Source organism: Cetorhinus maximus, chromosome 1 (assembly GCF_964194155.1).
Source record: "Cetorhinus maximus chromosome 1, sCetMax3.hap1.1, whole genome shotgun sequence".
NCBI lineage: Eukaryota > Metazoa > Chordata > Chondrichthyes > Lamniformes > Cetorhinidae > Cetorhinus > Cetorhinus maximus.
The window spans coordinates 10,158,309-10,177,330 of record NC_135879.1 but is presented as its reverse complement, the minus strand read 5'-3'; the positions used below and the strand labels follow the sequence as shown (position 1 = coordinate 10,177,330).

At 45.6% G+C, this 19,022-nt stretch overlaps 1 protein-coding gene across 1 annotated transcript in view; it reads right to left on the bottom strand.

Annotated features, from left to right (window-relative positions):
- The window catches only part of fam13a (family with sequence similarity 13 member A), a 196,231-nt gene that overhangs the window by 65,898 nt on the left and 111,311 nt on the right, over nucleotides 1-19,022 (bottom strand). The window contains exon 7 of the mRNA XM_078529154.1: nucleotides 12,242-12,417. Coding sequence (XP_078385280.1) covers nucleotides 12,242-12,417 — 176 coding nt within the window. The remainder of the gene's footprint in view (nucleotides 1-12,241; nucleotides 12,418-19,022) is intronic.

The window sequence follows — 19,022 nt, the reverse complement described above, 5'->3', positions numbered from 1 at the left end:
CGGCTCTCTTGTAAAATACCTTTTACTAATGCATCACTACGCAAATTAAGCTGTTATACTTGGATTACCTTGGCAAATTCTGTTTGCTCTTTTTAAAATGATCTAACTTGTAATTTGATACAGTTATCTTGTGTGAATGTTTAACAGGGTTTAAAAGCTGTACAAAATGATAAGACTTTTATAAACATGACCCTGGTAGTTGCACCCATTGCCATTTCATAGGAACGTAAGAAATAGGAGCGGGAGCAGGCCATTCGGCCCCTCAAGCCTGCCCTGCCATTCAATAAGATCATGGCTGATCTGCCCCAGGCCTCAACTCCTCTTTCGTGCCAGTTCCTCATAACCCTCAACTCCCCGATATTCCAAAAATCCGTCTACCTTCTCTTTAAATACTTTCAGTGATCTAGCCTCCACAACTCTCTGAGGTAGAGAATTCCAGGAATTCACTACCCTCTGAGAGAAGAAATTCCTTCACATCTCAGTTTTAAATGAGTGTCCCCTAACTCTTTAACTATGTCCCCTAGTTCGAGATTCCCCCACTAGTGGAAACATCTTCTCAACATCAACCCTGTCAAGCCCCCTCAGAATCTTGTATGTTTCAATAAGATCACCCCTCATTCTTCCAAACTCTAATGAATAAAGGCTTAACCTGTTTAGCCATTCTTGATAAGTCAACCCCTTCATCACAGGAATCAGTCTAGTAAATCTCTTTTGAAATGCCTCCAATGCCAGTATATCCTTTCTTAAATATGGGGACCAAAACTGTACACAGTACTACAGGTGCGGCCTCACCAACACCCTGCACAATTGTAACAAGACTTCTCTATTTTTAAACTCCAACTCCCTAGCAATACAGGCCAAAATTCCATTTGCCTTCTTAATTATTTGCTAACTTTTTGTGTTTCATGCACAAGAACACACAGATTCATTTCATGAAACGTGATTATTCTTGACCCTGGCACAGATGGGACATTTCAAGGCTGTCAAAGGTCATTCCAGATAGTAGATGGGAGTATTACCTGTTCTTGTACTTCTCTGTCAATGCAATTCATCCTTGAGGGTTGCAAGCATTTTCAGTATCTCTAGGTGTATCACTTCTCATGCAATGTCCCAACGCTGAATGCCTGGCCATCAATAAGTCCACCTATTTCCACCTCCATAACATCGCCCAACTTTGCCCCTGTCTCAGCTCATCCTCTGCTGAAATCCTCACCCGTACTTTTGTTACCCCCAGACTTGACTATTCTAATGAACTTCTGGCCAACTCTCCACATTCAACCCTCCATAAACTTGAGGTCATTCAAAACTCTGTTGCCCGTGTTGTAACTTGCACCCAACCCTGCTCAACCATCACACCCCTATGTTCGCTGACCTACACTAGCTCCCAGTTAAGCAAACTAGAGGGCCCAGATTCAAAATAATTGGCAAAAGGAGTAAATGTGATGCGAGGAAAAAAATTTCACCCAGAGGGTGGTTGGAGTCAGGAACAAACTTCCTGAAAGGGTGGTGGAGGCAGGTTCAATCGAGGTATTCAAAAGGGAATTGGATTACTACTTGAAAAAAAAAGAATGTGCAATGTTACAGGGATAAGACAGGAAAGTAGGACTAGGTGGAATGCTTTTTCAGAGAGCCAGTGCAGGCTCGATGGGCCGAATGGCCTCCTTCTGCACTGTAAAGACACTGAACTGCTCAATTTTACATTTCTCACCCTTGTTATCAAATCCCTCCATGGCTCCCCCCTCCGTATCTGTGTACTCTCCTCCAACTCCACAACACTTTGAGATGTCCGGGCTCCTCTAATTCTGCCCTATTTGGCAACCCTGATTTTAACCACTCCACGATTGGTAGCCATGCCATCAAATGCCAAGACCCCCCAAGCTCTGGGATTCCCGCCCTACACCTCTTTGCCTCTCTACCTCACTTTCCTCCTTTAAGATGCTCCTTAAAACTTACCTCTTTAACCAATCTTTTGGGCATCCACCCTAATACCTCCTTAAGTGGCTTGGGGGTCATATTTTGTTTAATAATGTCTCTGTGAAGTCCCATGAGACATCTTATTATGTTAAAGGTGCTGTATGTTGTTGAATGCTTTAGCTTAACTTCTGCCATCAGTAGGAATATATAATCTCAACAAACGTTAACTGATCTCACCCTGTACAGTTTCCTCAACAATTTGTTCAAATGAGCTCAGAAGGATACATTGTCCAAGCAACTTTTTGTTTATCTGTTCCTGGGATGTGGGCATTGCTGGCTAGGCCAGCATTTGCTGCACACCCCTAACTGCCCTTGACAAGGTGGTGGGGAGCCGCCTTCTTGAACCACTGCAGTTCAGCTGGCATACCTTGGCATGAGGGGCCAGAGGGGCTGGTTTGGAGTCGTATGTTGGCATAGGAGGCAAGAGGGGCCGTGGACATTGTTTGGTGGGCATGAGGGTCCATTGGGGTTGTTGTGGGGGTATAACTTGGCATGAGGGGCCATAGAGGGTGTGTGGGCCATGAGGTGGCATGGATGGGACACGTGGGGTATGTGGCGGGTGAGGGCCTCTATGTTTTTACTATAACTCGGATGAAGATGGGCCTTTTGAACAGGCCGCCTCCACATCTGGCAGCTTCCACAGCTGTGTCCAAACTTTTTCCCGGGTTGGTTGGCCCGATTCCAGCACCCGCGCCCACACCCTGCAACGAAAATCCTGCCCTCGCGAGGACTCGCTCCCGAGGTGGGCGGGCCGAGCTGGGAATCTTCCCGACTCCCGCCACGAGGATGGAAAAGCAGACCGGAATGTTTCCTGGACTTCAGGTCAGAATCTTCGGGAGATGTAATACGTAGTGATCGGGAAACTGTGAACTGCACAGTATCATCAAAGGTCAAGTTACTTAGAGTGAAAATTGAAACAAACTTGGATTTATATTGCAAAAGCAAAATATCGCGGATGATGAAGACCTGAAATTTAAAAAAGGAAAATTCTGGAAATACCCAGCAGGGCAGGCTGCATCTGTGGAGAGAGAAACATAGTTAACTGTTCAGGCCTGTGACCTTTCACTCTGTTTCTCTTTCCACAGATGCTGTCAAATCTGCTGAGTATTTCCAGCATTTTCTGTTTTCGTTGCATTTTTAATGCATCTTTCATGAACTTAGGACATTCTAAAGTCCTTTACAGCCTGTGGAGTACCTTTGAAGTGTAGTTACCACGTGGTGTGCCAACTAATTTGTGCACAACAATGTTCCATAAATTCCAGAGATAAGTGACAAGATAACCTGTTTCAGTGATATTGGTTGAGTGATAACTATTGTTCAGAACATCAGGGTTGACTCCCATGTTCTCTTCAAATAGAGCTATAGTATCTTTTACATTCACCTGAGAATGCACACGAGGCCTTATTATGATGTCTCATCCAAACGACAGCACCTCCAATGGTGCAATATTCCCTCTCAATACCACACTGGAATGCCAGACTCGTCCCTCAGCAAGACTTGACCCCATGATCCACTGATTCAGAGGCAAGAATGCTGTCCACTGAGCCATGGCTCACATCGGGGCAAAGAGTGAGTGTCAAGACCAAAGAGCTGGTCAAGTAGAGACCAACAGTGACAAGCAGACAACCCAGAGGACAGAAAGTGTTGGCTGATGTTGAACAGGCGGTGAAGATGGGAGAGGTCTTGCTCCCTGACCGCTTATGTTTGATTGTAATCACTCTATTTTGCTATTGGTGCTCATTCCTTCTGCGGCCATGGCCCCAAGCTGTGGAATTCCCTTCCTAAACTTCCTTCCCGCCGCCTCTTTCTCCTCCTTAAAAGATGATCCCTAAAACCTATCTCTTTGATTACGTTTCTGATTATCAACCCTACTATCTCCTCATGTGGTTCAGTGTCAAATTTTGTTTGATTAATGCTCCTGTGAAGTGCTTTGGGATGTTTTACTATGTTCAAGGTGCTATATAAATGCATGTTGATGTTGTTCAGATTGCCGCCATTGCTGCACATGGGCTGAAAACCATGGCATCACGATGTGTCAACTCTAGTTGGATACAATCCTGGAGGTTCAGTCATATGACATTCTCTGCACAAACCTATTTCCTGGTCAATGCGCTGGGGTTTTTGATGGCTGATTGATTGTTTGTTGGGAGCTCACTTTCAGAGATCCCTATCCCATTCTTAGCCATGTCCCATTTTCTTGTGAAAGCAAAGAGACTTTAGCAAGTTGTATGCTGCTGTTCTGGTGATACGTCGCTGGGCCGCGTGACTTTCTTTCTACAGGTTTTCTAGATGTTGAAATGGGCAAATCAGAAAACAGGAACTGCTGGAAACTCCGCTCAAAGTTCTGGAAGGGTCTATGCTGCAAATACTGAACCAAGGTCGATCAACCCACCTCACGCCCGGGTAATCAGGCAGGGTTCGGCAATGTAAAAATTGACCGCGCAGTCGCAGATTGGCGCGGCCAGCAGACGAGGCTACCTGCTGCCCACTCCACCCCCATAAACTAGCTCTGGACATCAGCCCCGCTGAGCTAAGAGACGAGGAGCTCACTGCAAACGTTAGGCCACCCTTCAAAACTGCGGGCGCTTGCAGACAGCAAAGGTGAGGGCAGAAAACAAAGCGCTCATCAAAATGTACCCAGCGTGGACTTTGTTCAAAGGACGTCCCAAGCCTGGCTCCAGTTTAGGGGTTAAAAAGTGTTTCATTGCCGACTGCTTTGTCACGAGGTGGCAAATGCCCAGGTCAACATTATTTTTGTCGCTGGCCAATGAGATCCTGCTCGTCCAAGTATTTTGTTCGCAAGGAAATCTTGTTATTTAAGGTGTTTAGGAAACAAAGTCAGGGTCTGGCAATTTACCCCTTCCCCATGAGATAAGATCTGAAGTTGTTGTGTCCATTTACAATGCTGGTAATTTACAGCTCGGTTGTGTCAGGATATAAGACAGTCTGACTGTGCTCTAACCGCAAACTCTGCTGTACCCATCCTGGCACTAAAGTTTAGTTCCTGTATCCTGTTGCGGATAGGTGGAGGTTGTTGTTTGTCATTATTAAACAGCTGACTGAATAGGAGACCGGACTGGTGTCTTTCTCATGAGAACTTACAGCAAGTAGCTGCTTCCTGAAGGGACCGTGGAAGCAGATTCAACGCTAACCTTCAAAAAGGGAATTGGGATTGTGTACTTGAAAAATAATTTCAAAATTGCAGGGTGATGGGAGAAGAGGAGGGGAATGGGACTTTCAAAGAGCCAGCACAGGCATGAGGGGCCAAATGGCCGCCTCCTGTGCCATATGAGTTTATGGTTTTAACCTAATCCTTCTGGTGGAAAACTGACAGGCTTAGGTGGGATTATCCGCTTGTTTTACACCCCAAATTCACTTGCCATCAACTGTAATCAGATCCTGTCAGTTTCTCACCTGAGTGGGTTATGTTAAAATTCCTGCCATTAATTTAACGGATTGGCATGTTAGGAATATAGAAATTGAAATTGTGCTCGCTGATATTCGTGGCACTCCTTTGGCAGCACCTTCCAAACCCATGACATCTATCATCTAAAAGGACAAGAGCAGCAGATAGATGGGAACACCACCACCTGGAAGTTCCCTTCCAAGCCACACACCATCCTGACTTGGAAATATATCACCGTGCCTTCACTGTCGCTGGGTCAAAGTCCTGGAACTCCCTCCCTAATAGCACTGTGGGTGTTTCTTTTATTATTCATTCAAGGGAATTGAGCGTCACTGGCTAGGCCAGCACTTATTGCTCATCCTTAATTGCCCTTGAGAAGGTGGTAGTGAGCTGCTTTCCTATGGACCCTTCCCCACACTCCCGCCTCTCCCAGCGCCACCAGTTGGGACTCCGTCCGTACTTGTAATACCTGTCAGTACTGACCATGGAATTCTCCCGGGGAATCACACTTTGGGAGGACAGGGTCGCCACCCACTCAACTCCCCGTGCCCCTGACTCCTGTGACCCCCAAGTTAAAATGACGGGGGTGACCTAACCTAGCGGCCTTCTCTTGCTTGCTCCCCGTGCACTTCAATAATCAGTTGTTTTAAAACAACCTAATGATGAATGGAGTCCGCATCAACGGTGACTTGTGACCGAGGGTTCCATAATCTGCCGTGTAGGGAAAGTTCCACTAACCTTCCCGATAACTTTTCCTGTGAGTGCCTTAAAATCTGTGCTCTCAATGCGCTAGTGTAATCGTACTTTTAGTAATCCAGAAGATTCCGTAACTATAGGAATCTGATTGGTTCGCTGTGTTGCTATGATTCGATGGCATAGCAAGGATTCACAATTCAGTTTCATGAGCGTTTGGACGTGCAGTAAACATGTCTTCTAAAAGCAACTCCGTGCTGACAGGGTGAAGGGTGAGGCTCTTTTTTTTTGCTTGTTGCTTATTGGCAGTAAGTGTCAATCATTAACCTGCCTTAACCACTAATCTAGTTTACAAAACAGTCAGGGACAAAAGAATAATGAACAATGTGTTTGGCCAGGGTAGTACCTTGGTATTCTTGACATTTACAGTAATGACCCTCAATCTTCATTAGTAATAGAACTGTGCCTAGGTCTCATAGCAACTATTGATCTTGCTCAAACCATGCGTATCAAAATACCTTGAAGGAATGTTTACCAAGATCAATACCATTTTTGTACAAGGGTTTTTTCAAGTCATATTTTTCTCCAATTATAACAACAAGGTGCATTTAAATAGGCTCTAAGTTAAAAAATGTCTCATAGCACCTCCATGGAAAGTCAAGAAGGAAACAGGAATTGAGAGAGCAGTGGAAAGACCACTGGAGTGACTGGTCGGAAAATTGGGTTTTGAGAAGGTGCTACATAAATGAAAGTTGTTGTTATATTTCCTGTCCCATACCCCACTGCTCATTACACACACACACCCTTTGACTTTGATGTTAGCGTACTCCCGGCCTACCTTTGCTGTGTGTGTGTGGGGTGAGGTGAATATACCAACAACTTGCATTTATATAGCACCTTTAACATTGTAAAACATCCCACAGATGTTTCACAGCAGTGGAATCAGACAAAAATTGACACTGAGCCAAAGAAGGAGTTGTCAGCACAAGTGAGCACAAGCTCGGTCAAAGAGCTAAGTATTAATGAGGGTCTGAATGGAGGAGAGAGTTGGAGAAGGCACGGCCACCAATGGTAGAGACTGGGGGATGCACGAGAGGACAGAGTTGAAAAGGCACAGAGTTCTTTAATGGTCGTAGGGCTGGAGCAGGCTACAGTGCTAGGGAGGATCGAGCCCATGGAGGGCCCGAATGCAACAAGAGAATTTAATGCGGGCATTACTGGACTGGGAACCAAACTAGGTCAGTAAGTACAGGGGTGATGGGTGGAGAAGGTAGCAGAGATCATGGGGACAAGACTATGGAGGGAGTTGAAACTGAATCCTTTGTGTGACTGGAAGCCAATGCGGGTTAGCAGGAATGATGGACATGCGGGGCTTAATATGCAAGGCGTTAACAGCTGCGGAGTTTTGAACTTGTTGGAGTTTAATGAGGGTGGAATTAGCCATTATTAGATATCATACAATGGCCAGAATGAATTTTACATCCAGAAATAAATATAATTCTGAGAATCCAAATTTGAAAATGATCATTCCCAGTGAACAATGGAGTTTGTGAGCATTTTACAAACCCATGTTACAACAGCATATTATTTTCTTCTCCCTCTCTGCATGACATTCAAAAAGGAATTCTGAGCAACACATTTAGGGGAAAAGTGAAATTAAAAAACGCTTAGTTGGTATTTCATCTTTCACAAAAATAAATCTACTTGATGCAAAAACCTTTCAGGATGGCAGTCTTCTATAGTTAGACTTGAGCTATATTTATCGATGATTCAGTCTACAGACTCACATTGGCACAGCCTTCTATCAACAACTTTTATCAGACTGTGTCATATACAGAATAAGCATAAACTTAACCAAAAGCTGACTGCTCCAAAGGTTAGGCAGTGTGGGAGTTGTTTTTAATCTGTTGCTGGTGTTGCAGAGGAACAGAGTATATAGATGAAGGAAACAAAAGCAAAAACAAAAATACCTGGAAAAACTCAGCAGGTCTGGCAGCATCGGTGGAGAGGAGCACAGTTGACGTTTCGACTCCACATGACTCTTCTGCTGAAGAGTCATGCGGACTCGAAACGTCAACTGTGCTCCTCTCCACCGATGCTGCCAGACCTGTTGAGTTTTTCCAGGTATTTTTGTTTTTGTTTTTGTTTTGGATTTCCAGCATTCGCAGTTCTTTGCTTTTATCTCTATGTAGATGAGGGACTCTTGGACACTTGACTGAATTAAAACTATCAGCAATCTCACATTTCCCATGTTTGTTATTTCCGGACCAGTCTTGAATCATTTTGTTGCATTAGGTGAATTTTAATAAGGAGCCAAATTAAATTTGCTGGGACATTCTTATCTCAATTTTAAATCTAAAAAAAGGAACACAAACAGAAGATTCTGGAAACACTCAGGAGGTCAGTAACTGCGGAGAGAATGGAGTTTGAGGGTCAGGACAACTTCTTCAGAACTGGGGTAAATAATAGATGGATGACAATGAAAAAGGAAGAGAGAAAACACACATACAAACATATACACACACAGACAGATATATATATATATATATATACACACACACACAAACAAATACACACATAAACAAATAGATACACACACACACACAAACACACACATCCATACACACACACACAGATATATACACACACACATACACACAGATATATACACACACACAAATACACACACAAACAAATAGATACACATACACAGACACAAACACACACACAAACATACATAAACACACATCCATAATCACGCGCACACACACATACATACACAGAAACATACCCACAAATACACACACACAAACAGATATACACATTTTAATGAATTTTAACAAGGAGTCAAATTAAATTTGCTGGGATGATCTTAACTCATTTTAAATCCAAAAAGGAACACAAGCAGAAGATTCTGGAAACACTCAGGAGGTCAGACAGAAACATATCCGCAAAGCCACACACACACACACACACACACACACACAAGAATGATTTGAAAAATGGTGCATTGGGAAACCAGTGATGTTAGTATCCTCACTCAGTGGTAATGAGGTATCTTGGGAGCAGGCAAAGTTCGTGTCAAGGGTTGTTCAACTCCTCTCAGAGTCACCAGATAAAAATAGCCTTTAATAAGACTCACTCAGGATGGCTGGGTCAGAAAAAAACCCAGAATCCTTAATCAATCCAATAGACTGCATCAGCTCCAATACTTCAAAGTGGCACCAGATAGGTTACTGCAATCTTAACCCACTGCAATGACAAATTGTCACTCCAAGTATTACATATAATTAATATACAGCACAGAGAAGGCTCAGCCAGTGCACAATGATGTTTGTGCTCCTCTAATGCCCCTTCCCAATCTTCCTTCTTTAACTTTATCTGCTTTCCCTTATATGCATCTATCTCTACTCTTCACTTCAACCACTCCCTATGGCAATGAGTTCCACATTCTCACCACTCTCTGGCTGCCGAATCAGGCCAGAACGTGGCCTGCTTCCCTCTTGGTCCACCTCCATTCCCACCAGCGCCACCATCACCCGTTCTCCCCCCCCCCCACCCCCTCCCCTGGCCACTAATTGGTTTCTGACCCCTCACTAATTAGGTTCCCACCTCAAACAAAATTACGACCGCTTTGTGGTTCCCATTGGGGGGGGGGGCGGGTTCGCGACCTGGAAATGAATCTGCCTCTCGATGCCCACCCAGGCGGTGAAAATCTGTCCCGTGAGGTTTAAAACATTAGGGCTGGTAAACACGGGCAGTGACACTGCCCTTTTTAGTAAGTAAGATAAATCCATGATAACGAAATGAATGGAACTATTTATTAAATGATAACCATCACTAATTATTTCTGTCTAGCATTGTTCATCTAAGCACAAATTTGATGGTGTTTTTACTCTAAATAGCTGACGCACACAGCGCCTAGATAACTGTATATTGCATTACCAGCTCCGATGTCAATGGTCTCGGTATAAAGAGATTTGCCCCCTCGTGTAAAGGCAGCTAATCTTATGCTAGGTGATTATGTTCATCGTTGAGCTGAATTCGTGAGGGTATTGCATTTCTCTTGAGCACGAGCCTGGGGGTTGCGGGCGGGTGAGGGGCCGGGGGTGCGGTTGTGTGGTGGGGGAGGGGCAGTGGGTTGTATGAAGTCACCTGCCCCTCAGTGGCCAAACACCACAGCTTGCATTGCAGATGCTCGCCCACTGGGCACCCGCCTATCTGACCATCAAGGAACCTACGGAATTAGTTTGAATAATTAAGTGGCCGCTTTATCACTGACACGCACCAGTATGTACAGTGCACTGGAGACAACCACTGCGATAAGTAGGCACAGTTAAGTCTGAACGCTCGGAATGCCGTTCTATTTTTAGCTTCCAGCTGCCGTGGTGCCTTTTACATTACTGCAGACACATAAATAAACAAGCATTCATGCTGCACTCCTTCCACTGTGCACGGTAAATATCAATCAGTTACTGCCACCTGAAAGGTGTGCACAAATGCAGTGGACAAGTACATGGTGTACTTGTGAACTCGATTTAAAATAAGACAGCACTCGGCAAGCCCTGGCTTGCCACTGGCTAAGTCGGTACGGTATAGTGAATCTCTGCTGTGCAAGTTAAGTTATAAAGTTCAACCGAGTGTGGGGTGGGAAGGGTGAATGTAAAACAATTGGAGCATCAGTGCAAAAAACAACTTATATTCACCTGGTATGCTTCACATCAAAGATTGTCCCACAAACAGATAGGGAACATTGACACCAAGCCAAGGAGACAGGCATGAGCAGGGTTTTGATTGCAACCAAAGGAATCAAAACTGGTGCTGGCCCAAACTGGAGTTCCATTTTAAAGGTTTACAAGACCAGTTCAGACCAGTACCAGTCATCTTCCACGTTTTACTCATTTTTTCCTTCTGGGCGTCAGTCCAGTTGATAAGATGGGAAGGTTTATTTTAAAGGAGGAGAGAAGCGGATGGAAGTCTGGGTTTAAGGGGGGATGTCTACACAATGAAGGGGTGGCAAGAGGGTGAAATTGATCGGTAACAGTTGTGGATAATGCAGAAAAAAGCTCCTAGCAATGGAAAAATGATCCAAAAGTTACATCTACAGCCTCGGAAGAGGGCGCGGTATCTAGCTGCAGCAAGCCATTGAGGCTTCTTTGACAGCAGCACCCAAACCTGCAACCTCCACTGTCTAGAAGAATAAGGGCAGTGGGTATAGCACCTCCCAGCCACACACTATCCTGACTTGGAAATATATCACGATTCACTGTTGCTGGGTCAAAGTCCTAGAACTCCCTTCCTAACAGCACTGTGGGTGTACCTACATCACATGGACTGCAGCGTTTCAAGAAAGTTGCTCACCACCACCTTCTCAAGGGCAACTAGGGATGGGTAATCAATCCTGGTCTTATCAGCGATGCTCACAAAAAAGGCTGCGCATTTCTAAACAAGAAATTTCCTCTGCATTATCATGTTGCTTAGCTTGGTGTACTTTCACACAAGTGGCAGTTAGAGCTCAGGGGTGATTTCACAATCTAGGACTGCCAGAAGGGAACTATGGTCAAAGGGTGCACATTGCTCGAAATCACAGGCCTCCAGGCAGGGTTGCCAACCTTTCAGAATTGGCTTAGAATCTCCAGAATTGAAGGTCAATCTCCAGGACACTGCTGTGTGCAACCTTGGAGAAAAATCATGGGGGCATTAAAAAAATGGTTTCTTTCACCATTTTCTTTGAACATTTCTCTTTGCCAGCTATAAAGATAATGAAAATGGGAAATAAAGGCTATCTGGCTGACAGTCAAGTATCTAATTGGGAATTGAGTCCTTTTGCTTCCCAGTTGACATAGGACAGCAGGTACGTAACAAGGATGGATGTGTTGGACAATTAATGGCTGTAGCGTTGGGGCAAGTCATGTGTTGAAACCTCCAGGAATTCATTTAATCACAGTTGGCAACCCTACCTACAGGTGTCATGAGCGCAGCACAGTGGGATCATCCCTTGCATGTTTGAAGAATGAGACATGTTGTTTGAATAGAAAAATAAATCAACAGCCTATACGCAGACTGACCCTTTCACCCAGAAGCCCCGCATGGTTTTAAAGTCAAAACTTCCTATCTTGAACCGAAAGCATTGTTGAAAAGGACCCAGAAAGACTGATAACGACTAACCTGCTGTTTATCTCCAGGTCCTTTATACTGGATTCAAGTTCCTCAGAGGACTCCATCTCCCCTGGGTTGGGGCTTTTGATGGGCAGCGTCCAGGTTGATTCTGGAGTTCCGCTCGAGTACTCAGGCTGCGGCACGAAGAAAGCCCCAGTGCTGCCTTCGGGCCTTGTCTTTTTGGTCTGGAACAGGGAGACAATCAAAACACAAGCGGTTCAGAATTGGCCAGTCATGTTGTACCTTAACCGTCACCCTCACTCCCCTCCTCCCAGGCCAGGGATGGATGTGGCCAAAAAGTCCTTCGGTAATTCGACAGACATTTGTGCAAATACTTCTTTAAAGTGTTGGTTACATTGCCTCTGTGTGGTGTGATTGAAAAGTACTATGCATCTGTTAAACTGTATGTGCTGGGAAAGAGCTTTATCTCTGCAAGTTTGACTGTAGCTCAGCTAGGAAACTAGTTCCAGTCTATACCAGAAAACATTTTGGAGTTTTGCTCCAGATTTTTTTTTGCCTGCTTATGCAATACTATAGCATTAGAAACAGGAACAGGACAGTGTCCATTCATTCTGCCGTTCAGTCAGACTCATGCTCTTTGATGCCTTTGCCTAACAAACGTCTATTGATCTCTCTTGAAAGCTCCAACTGAGCCAGAATCCACAGCATTTTGGGGGAGAGACTTGCAGAGCTCCACTACTGCTTGTGAGTAAAAACACTTCCCGACTTTACTTCCGAATGGCCTGGCTCCAATTTTAAGCCTTGCCCCCTTCCCTCCATTAGAGGAGCTGGTCTCTCTGCATCTATCCTTTTGAATCCCTTAGTAATTCTAAATGCCATGAGTAACACACCTTTCAATCTTCTAAATGCATATTTATGCAACCTGGTCTTTAAGATTTAACCCTTTAAGCCTGGGATAACTTTGTGATGCACAGACTTCTATTCATTAGTGGGTCTTATGACATTACTCATGGTGAGTGGGAGGATATGGTTTTCAATAACTCAAAGCCCCAGTAGCAACTATCCCACTTGCAGTGAAGTCAGGAACACCCCTTCACCAGCAGGGTAGCTCTCCCTCTCTCCACGCTGTTCCACAGTGTGTCTCTCCCTCAGGTTTCCTTTCCTCTACAAAGCCTTCCTCGTGTTCCCTTCAATGGGGTGTCTCCCCTCAACCAAGAACATTAAAACTGATGAGGAAGGCTTTCTGTAATGTGGCTGGGGAATAAAGAATAGTAGCAAGGTAAGATATAACCAATGAGGAAGAAAATGGCTTGACAGTAATTGGATAAGTAACTGAGACAATGAGGAGGAATGGGGGCATTGAAATTTTTCTATTCTTTCATGGGAGTGGGCGTCGCTGGCTGGGCCAGCATTTTTGTTGTCCATCCCTAATTCCCCTTGAGAAGGTGGTGGTGAGCTGCCTTCTTGAACTGCTGCAGTCTATGTGGTGTAGGTACACCCACAGTGCTGTTAGGGAGGGAGTTCCAGGATTTTGACCCAGCGACAGTGAAGGAACGACGATATATTTCCAAGTCAGGATGGTGAGTGGCTTGGAGGGGAACTTGCAAGTGGTGATGTTCCCAAGTGTCTGCTGCCCTTGTCCTTCTAGGTGGCAGCAGTCGTGGGTTTGAAAAGTGCTGTCGAAGGAGGCTTGGTGAGTTGCCTTAAGATTAATAGTCATTAGTGGATCTCCCATGATATTACTCATGGTGAGTGGGTGGACCTGGACTTTAATAAATCAAAGTCCCAGTGGCAACTATCCCATTTCCAGCAAAGTCAGGTACACCCCTTCACCAGCAGCGTAGCTCTCCCTCTGTCCTCCTTTCCACTCTGTTCCACTGTGTGTCTCTCCCTTTGGTTTCCTCTCCTCTACAAAGCCTTCCTCTTGGGGTTTTGTCACAGCATGATGAACTGAATGGCCATAAATCTGATAAATCAGCAGTTCAGCATGTTCAGCAGTTACAGTGTACACTGCCCGTGAACAAAGGGGTAGTGCTCACAGGAGCTTGTAGTCTGCTCAGCGCAAAGACAAGGATAGAAAGCAAATAATTACCAACTTTAATTTTTCTTGAGTCACCAGGTGCAGTGACCGGTCTTGTGTGTGAAGCTTGTTAAGATTTCAAACTCTGGAGGAGTCAGGCTGTCAAGAATCTCCTTGAAGTTTGTCCACTCAATTTAGCCAATGAAAGTATGTATTTAATTTACTAAACTTTTATTCCGATCTCTGTTCCCGGTATTTCCTGAAACACTTCTAAAGGTTCTCATAGCTGCTGGGACTAGAGCAACAGGTGAGGCTGTCATGAGGCTGACTCTGAACTCTACCTCTCCCTTGTCATAGGGCACAGAAATGGGAAGAGGTCTTTTGCACCCCACCACCACCTCCAATACTGTTCCAGTATTCAATGTCCAATTTGCCCCTCAACTCTATATTTAGCGGCCTTTGATTGATATCCCTTGACAACATTCCCTAACAAAAATCTTGGGCTTTAAATCTGTAGTATTAGGGTTGAAAAGGTTAATGTGTAAATAGCACTGCCCATAATGATGATGTAAGAGAACACATGGCCCAAAGCCAATGGGGAGAATGTTTCTAGCTTCAGGAGAGTAATACCTGATCATGTATATCTGTATAAAGTTCAGCTATATCTAATAAACCAGTTATTGATTTGACATACCAATGTTTCGGCAATTATTCCTCAGTTAGACAAACCAAAATACAACAAAATCCACAGCCTTCTGGCGGACAGAATTCTAGACTTCCATTACCCATTGTGAGAAGATGTGCTTCCCGACTTCCCCCCTGAATAATCCTACTCTAATTTAGAGATTACTTGTCCCTGATTATTCCAGGACACCTTATCGAATCATTTTAACATCTTAAACACTTCATTCAGATCAACAGTCCAGCAAATAGAAGCCAAGTTTATGTAACCCGTTCTCATAACTTAATCATAAACCTCAGTATCATACTTGACATCTTTTAGAAATAATCCTGATTCGACCCTGCCCCCAACACTTACCTCAAAATAAAATGAACCACACCCCAGAATAAGCATCACATGCACACACACACACACACACACACACACACAGACCTACGCATGCACGGACACATACACACCATTGACACAGGCTCACATGGACACACGTATGCACACAAATAGATTTGCGGGCACACATGGGGAGGAATTTTTCGCTGGGGGTGCGTGTCCGACACACTTGAGGGTAAAATAAGAGCACGATGATGTCGGGCGAGCGTCCAGACGTCGTGCGATATTTTGGTCAGCGGTCGTGCACTCATGGACACAATGGGCCGAAGGACCTGTTTCTGTTCTGTATAACTCTCTGACTCTGTGACTCTAAAGTCGGAATCGCACCCACTGACAATTAAAGGGGCTATTAAGCCCATTAACAGCGCAAATTAACTGGGATTTTTCGCTGACCGTCCAACCTTATGGTTGGTGGCGGGCGAATCGGCCAGGCGGCCTTTGCATTTTTCAGGAAACCTCAACCACGGGCAGGATGAGGTTTCCGTCATTAAATAGAAAAAGATAAAAATGTTTGGGCGGAATTTTCAGCATCCACATGTTCCGGTGGCTGATTCTGGTGCGCAGGCACTTTTTTCCGGTTTTAAAAATCTTTATTTTTTGCGTTTAATTTCTTTAGCTCCCTGAGGCAGCTCTCCGCCTTCAGAGAGCTTTCATTCCGCCCTCGCCTGCGCCCGCGCTGACTTCAGCGCTCGCCCTCCTCCCGCCCCCCACCCCGGCAGCGCTGATCATATCAGCGCGCGCTTCGTGCTGGCCAGCTGTTAATTGGCCAGTCAGCGTGAAATCGCGGTTGGGGGCTGATCACGGTCGGCGGTCCGTTTCCCGCCCACTCCCGGCCCGTCAATCGTGCCTGCCCGCCAAGTTGAAAATTCAGACCATGGACACGTGCATGCAGGCAGAGCATACATACGCACATGCTGACCTGCACATGCACATAAAGACATACGCATACGGATACAGACGTGCACGCACATAAAGACACACGCATACGGATACAGATGTGCACGCACATAAAGACATACGCATACGGATACAGACATGCACGCACATAAAGACACACGCATACGGATACAGATGTGCACGCACATAAAGACACACGCATACGGATACAGACGTGCACGCACATAAAGACATACACATACGGATACAGATGTGCACGCACATAAAGACATACGCATACGGATACAGACGTGCACGCACATAAAGACATACACATACGGATACAGATGTGCATGCACATAAAGACATACACATACGGATACAGACGTATACGGATATAAAGACATACGCCCGCACATACAGGTATGCACACGCATGCAGAGACCTCTGCCCACCCCCACCTTTCCTAACAAGCTGTATATAAATGAGCAAGACTCCAGCAGGCACCAATGATGTGTCTTTTTTTCTTAAAGGTTTGATTTTTACAATTTGAGTCCAGAGACTCAAGTGACCAAGTTTTTTTAAAATTCATTCATGGGCTGTGGGCATCGCTGGCTAGGCCAGTATTTATTGCCCATCCCTAATTGCCCTTGAGAAGGTGGTGGTGAGCTGCCTTCTTGAGCTGCTGCAGTCCATGTGGTGTAGGTACACCCACAGTGCTGTTAGGGAGGGAGATCCAGGATTTTGACCCAGTGACAGTGAAGGAACAGCAATATATTTCCAGGTCAGGATGGTGTGTGGTTTGGTGGGGAACTTCCAGGTGGTGGTGTTCCCATGTGTCTGCTGCCCCTGTCCTTCTAGATGGTAGTGGTCGTGGGTTTGGAAGGTGCTGTCTAAGGAGCCTTGGTGAGTTTCTGCAATGCATCTTGTAAATGGTACACACTGCTGCTACTGTGCATCGGTGGTGGAGGGAGTGAATGTTTGTGGATGTGGTGCCAATCAAGTGGGCTGCTTTGTCCTGGACGGTGTCAAGCTTCCTGAGTGTTGTGGGAGCTGCACTCACCCAGGAAGTGAGTGAGCAAGTGAGTGACCATGACTGTGCTCTGAACATAAACTCATCATTTTATTATGGGATGGCACAGATTTGAAAATTCCGGGGTCCCTCTACATTACTCTGGCAGTACAATCCTCAAAAACAGCCCCATACGCCTACACTGGGCAAAGGCCTATTCTCTGGACTCATGCAGAATGAAGCCCACCAAATTAGAAGTTTCTTTCCCCCAACAGTGAGCTGAGCTAAGAATCTTTTAAATAAAAAGTGAAACCATTGACACACACTCAGTAGCCCAGGCTGCATCTGTGCAAAGGGAAGCAGAGTCAACCTTTCTGGTCGATGACCTTTCGTCAGAACTGTCAGGGTGCGGGGAGATTTTTACTGATCTGACTCGCAGCGGAAGGGGTTAGAAAGTTGTGGCGCACATGCAATTCGGGATTTCCCCCATACACTGGGTCAGTGATTAGTTCCCTAGTATGCAGGCCAACCTGATTGGCAGCTTATTGAGCAGGGTATGTGGGGGGTGCCTGTAGAACAGGGATATGGTGGAGGGGGGCGTGGGCTGCCAATCCCAGAGGAGAGGTGGAGGGGGGGGCGGGGGGGCATTAGTGGAGGGGTGGAAGGAGGAGGAATTGGAGGACTTGAGAGGAGGGGTTCCATGACCTAGGGCCTGGTGGAGGTGGGATAATTGGAGACCTTGCCCAGAAGTTAAAACCAGTAAAACATGGAGATGAATGGTACCAGTAAAACTTGTCCAAACTGGTCGTGTAAGTTGGAACTCCAGTTTTACTGGTGCCCGTATTACTGATTTTTACAGGGATTTGAACTTTTTCTTTTCAGATAAACATTTAGACCAAGGACATAAATGTGAAGCTACTCGATCCACCAAGTCCTTCCTTAATGAAGCTACCAGATACTCCAACGCTCAGGAAACCCGGCCAACAGCAGCTAAACCTGAACCCGTGTGATATTTATAGTGCCATCCTGCCTCAGTGCAGCTGGTTAGTCCCCCACCCACCTTCTGGCCTCAGTTAAAGCTGGAAATAGGCGGGTTGGAGGCAGGTTTGGGTCGGGAAACAGGTTTCTCAGACTTTAACCCTCCGCTAACTCTGTTTCTCTCACTGCAGTGGTCCCTGACCTGCTGAGTGTTTCCAGCATTTTCTTTTTTTATTTCAGATTTCCAACAGCCACAGAATTTTACTCTTGGAAGAATAGCTGAAGTTCACCGTGATGCTCAGGGAGTGAAACTGGTGTTCTCTAGGAGTGTGGGACAGATCAAGCCATGGAAACTGCTTCACACAATGAAGATTTATCTCCTTCATTGAAATTGAGAGCAGTGTTGAACAGGACTGCTGGGTCATGATGAGCCCATTTCGCATGGGCCAAATCATCCGGTCTCTGGATCATCAGAAACTGAAGATGTGCACCAGGATCCTGTGGAGGTCCTGACACATGGACCCACGTTGGAACTGTCCGGGAAGTTTAAACTTCCGATGGGCAATTCCTGTGCTCCCTGGAACCCTCCGCGAATGTCTCTGACTCTGCATTAGAGTCGCAGTACTTACCTGGATAGTTACCCAGGAAATGTTAGACAGATGAAAACCTAATCTAACATCTAACTCCACAACTGACGTCCCCCAGTCACCCCCCTGCCCCAGGATCATGGACTACCCCCCAACCACCCGATTACCCACCTGACCACCCGACTACCCCACCGACCACTCAGCTACCCCCGATTCCTCGACTACCCCCCACCGACCACCCGACTACCCTCCTGACCATTGGACTATCCACTGACTCCCTTGACAAG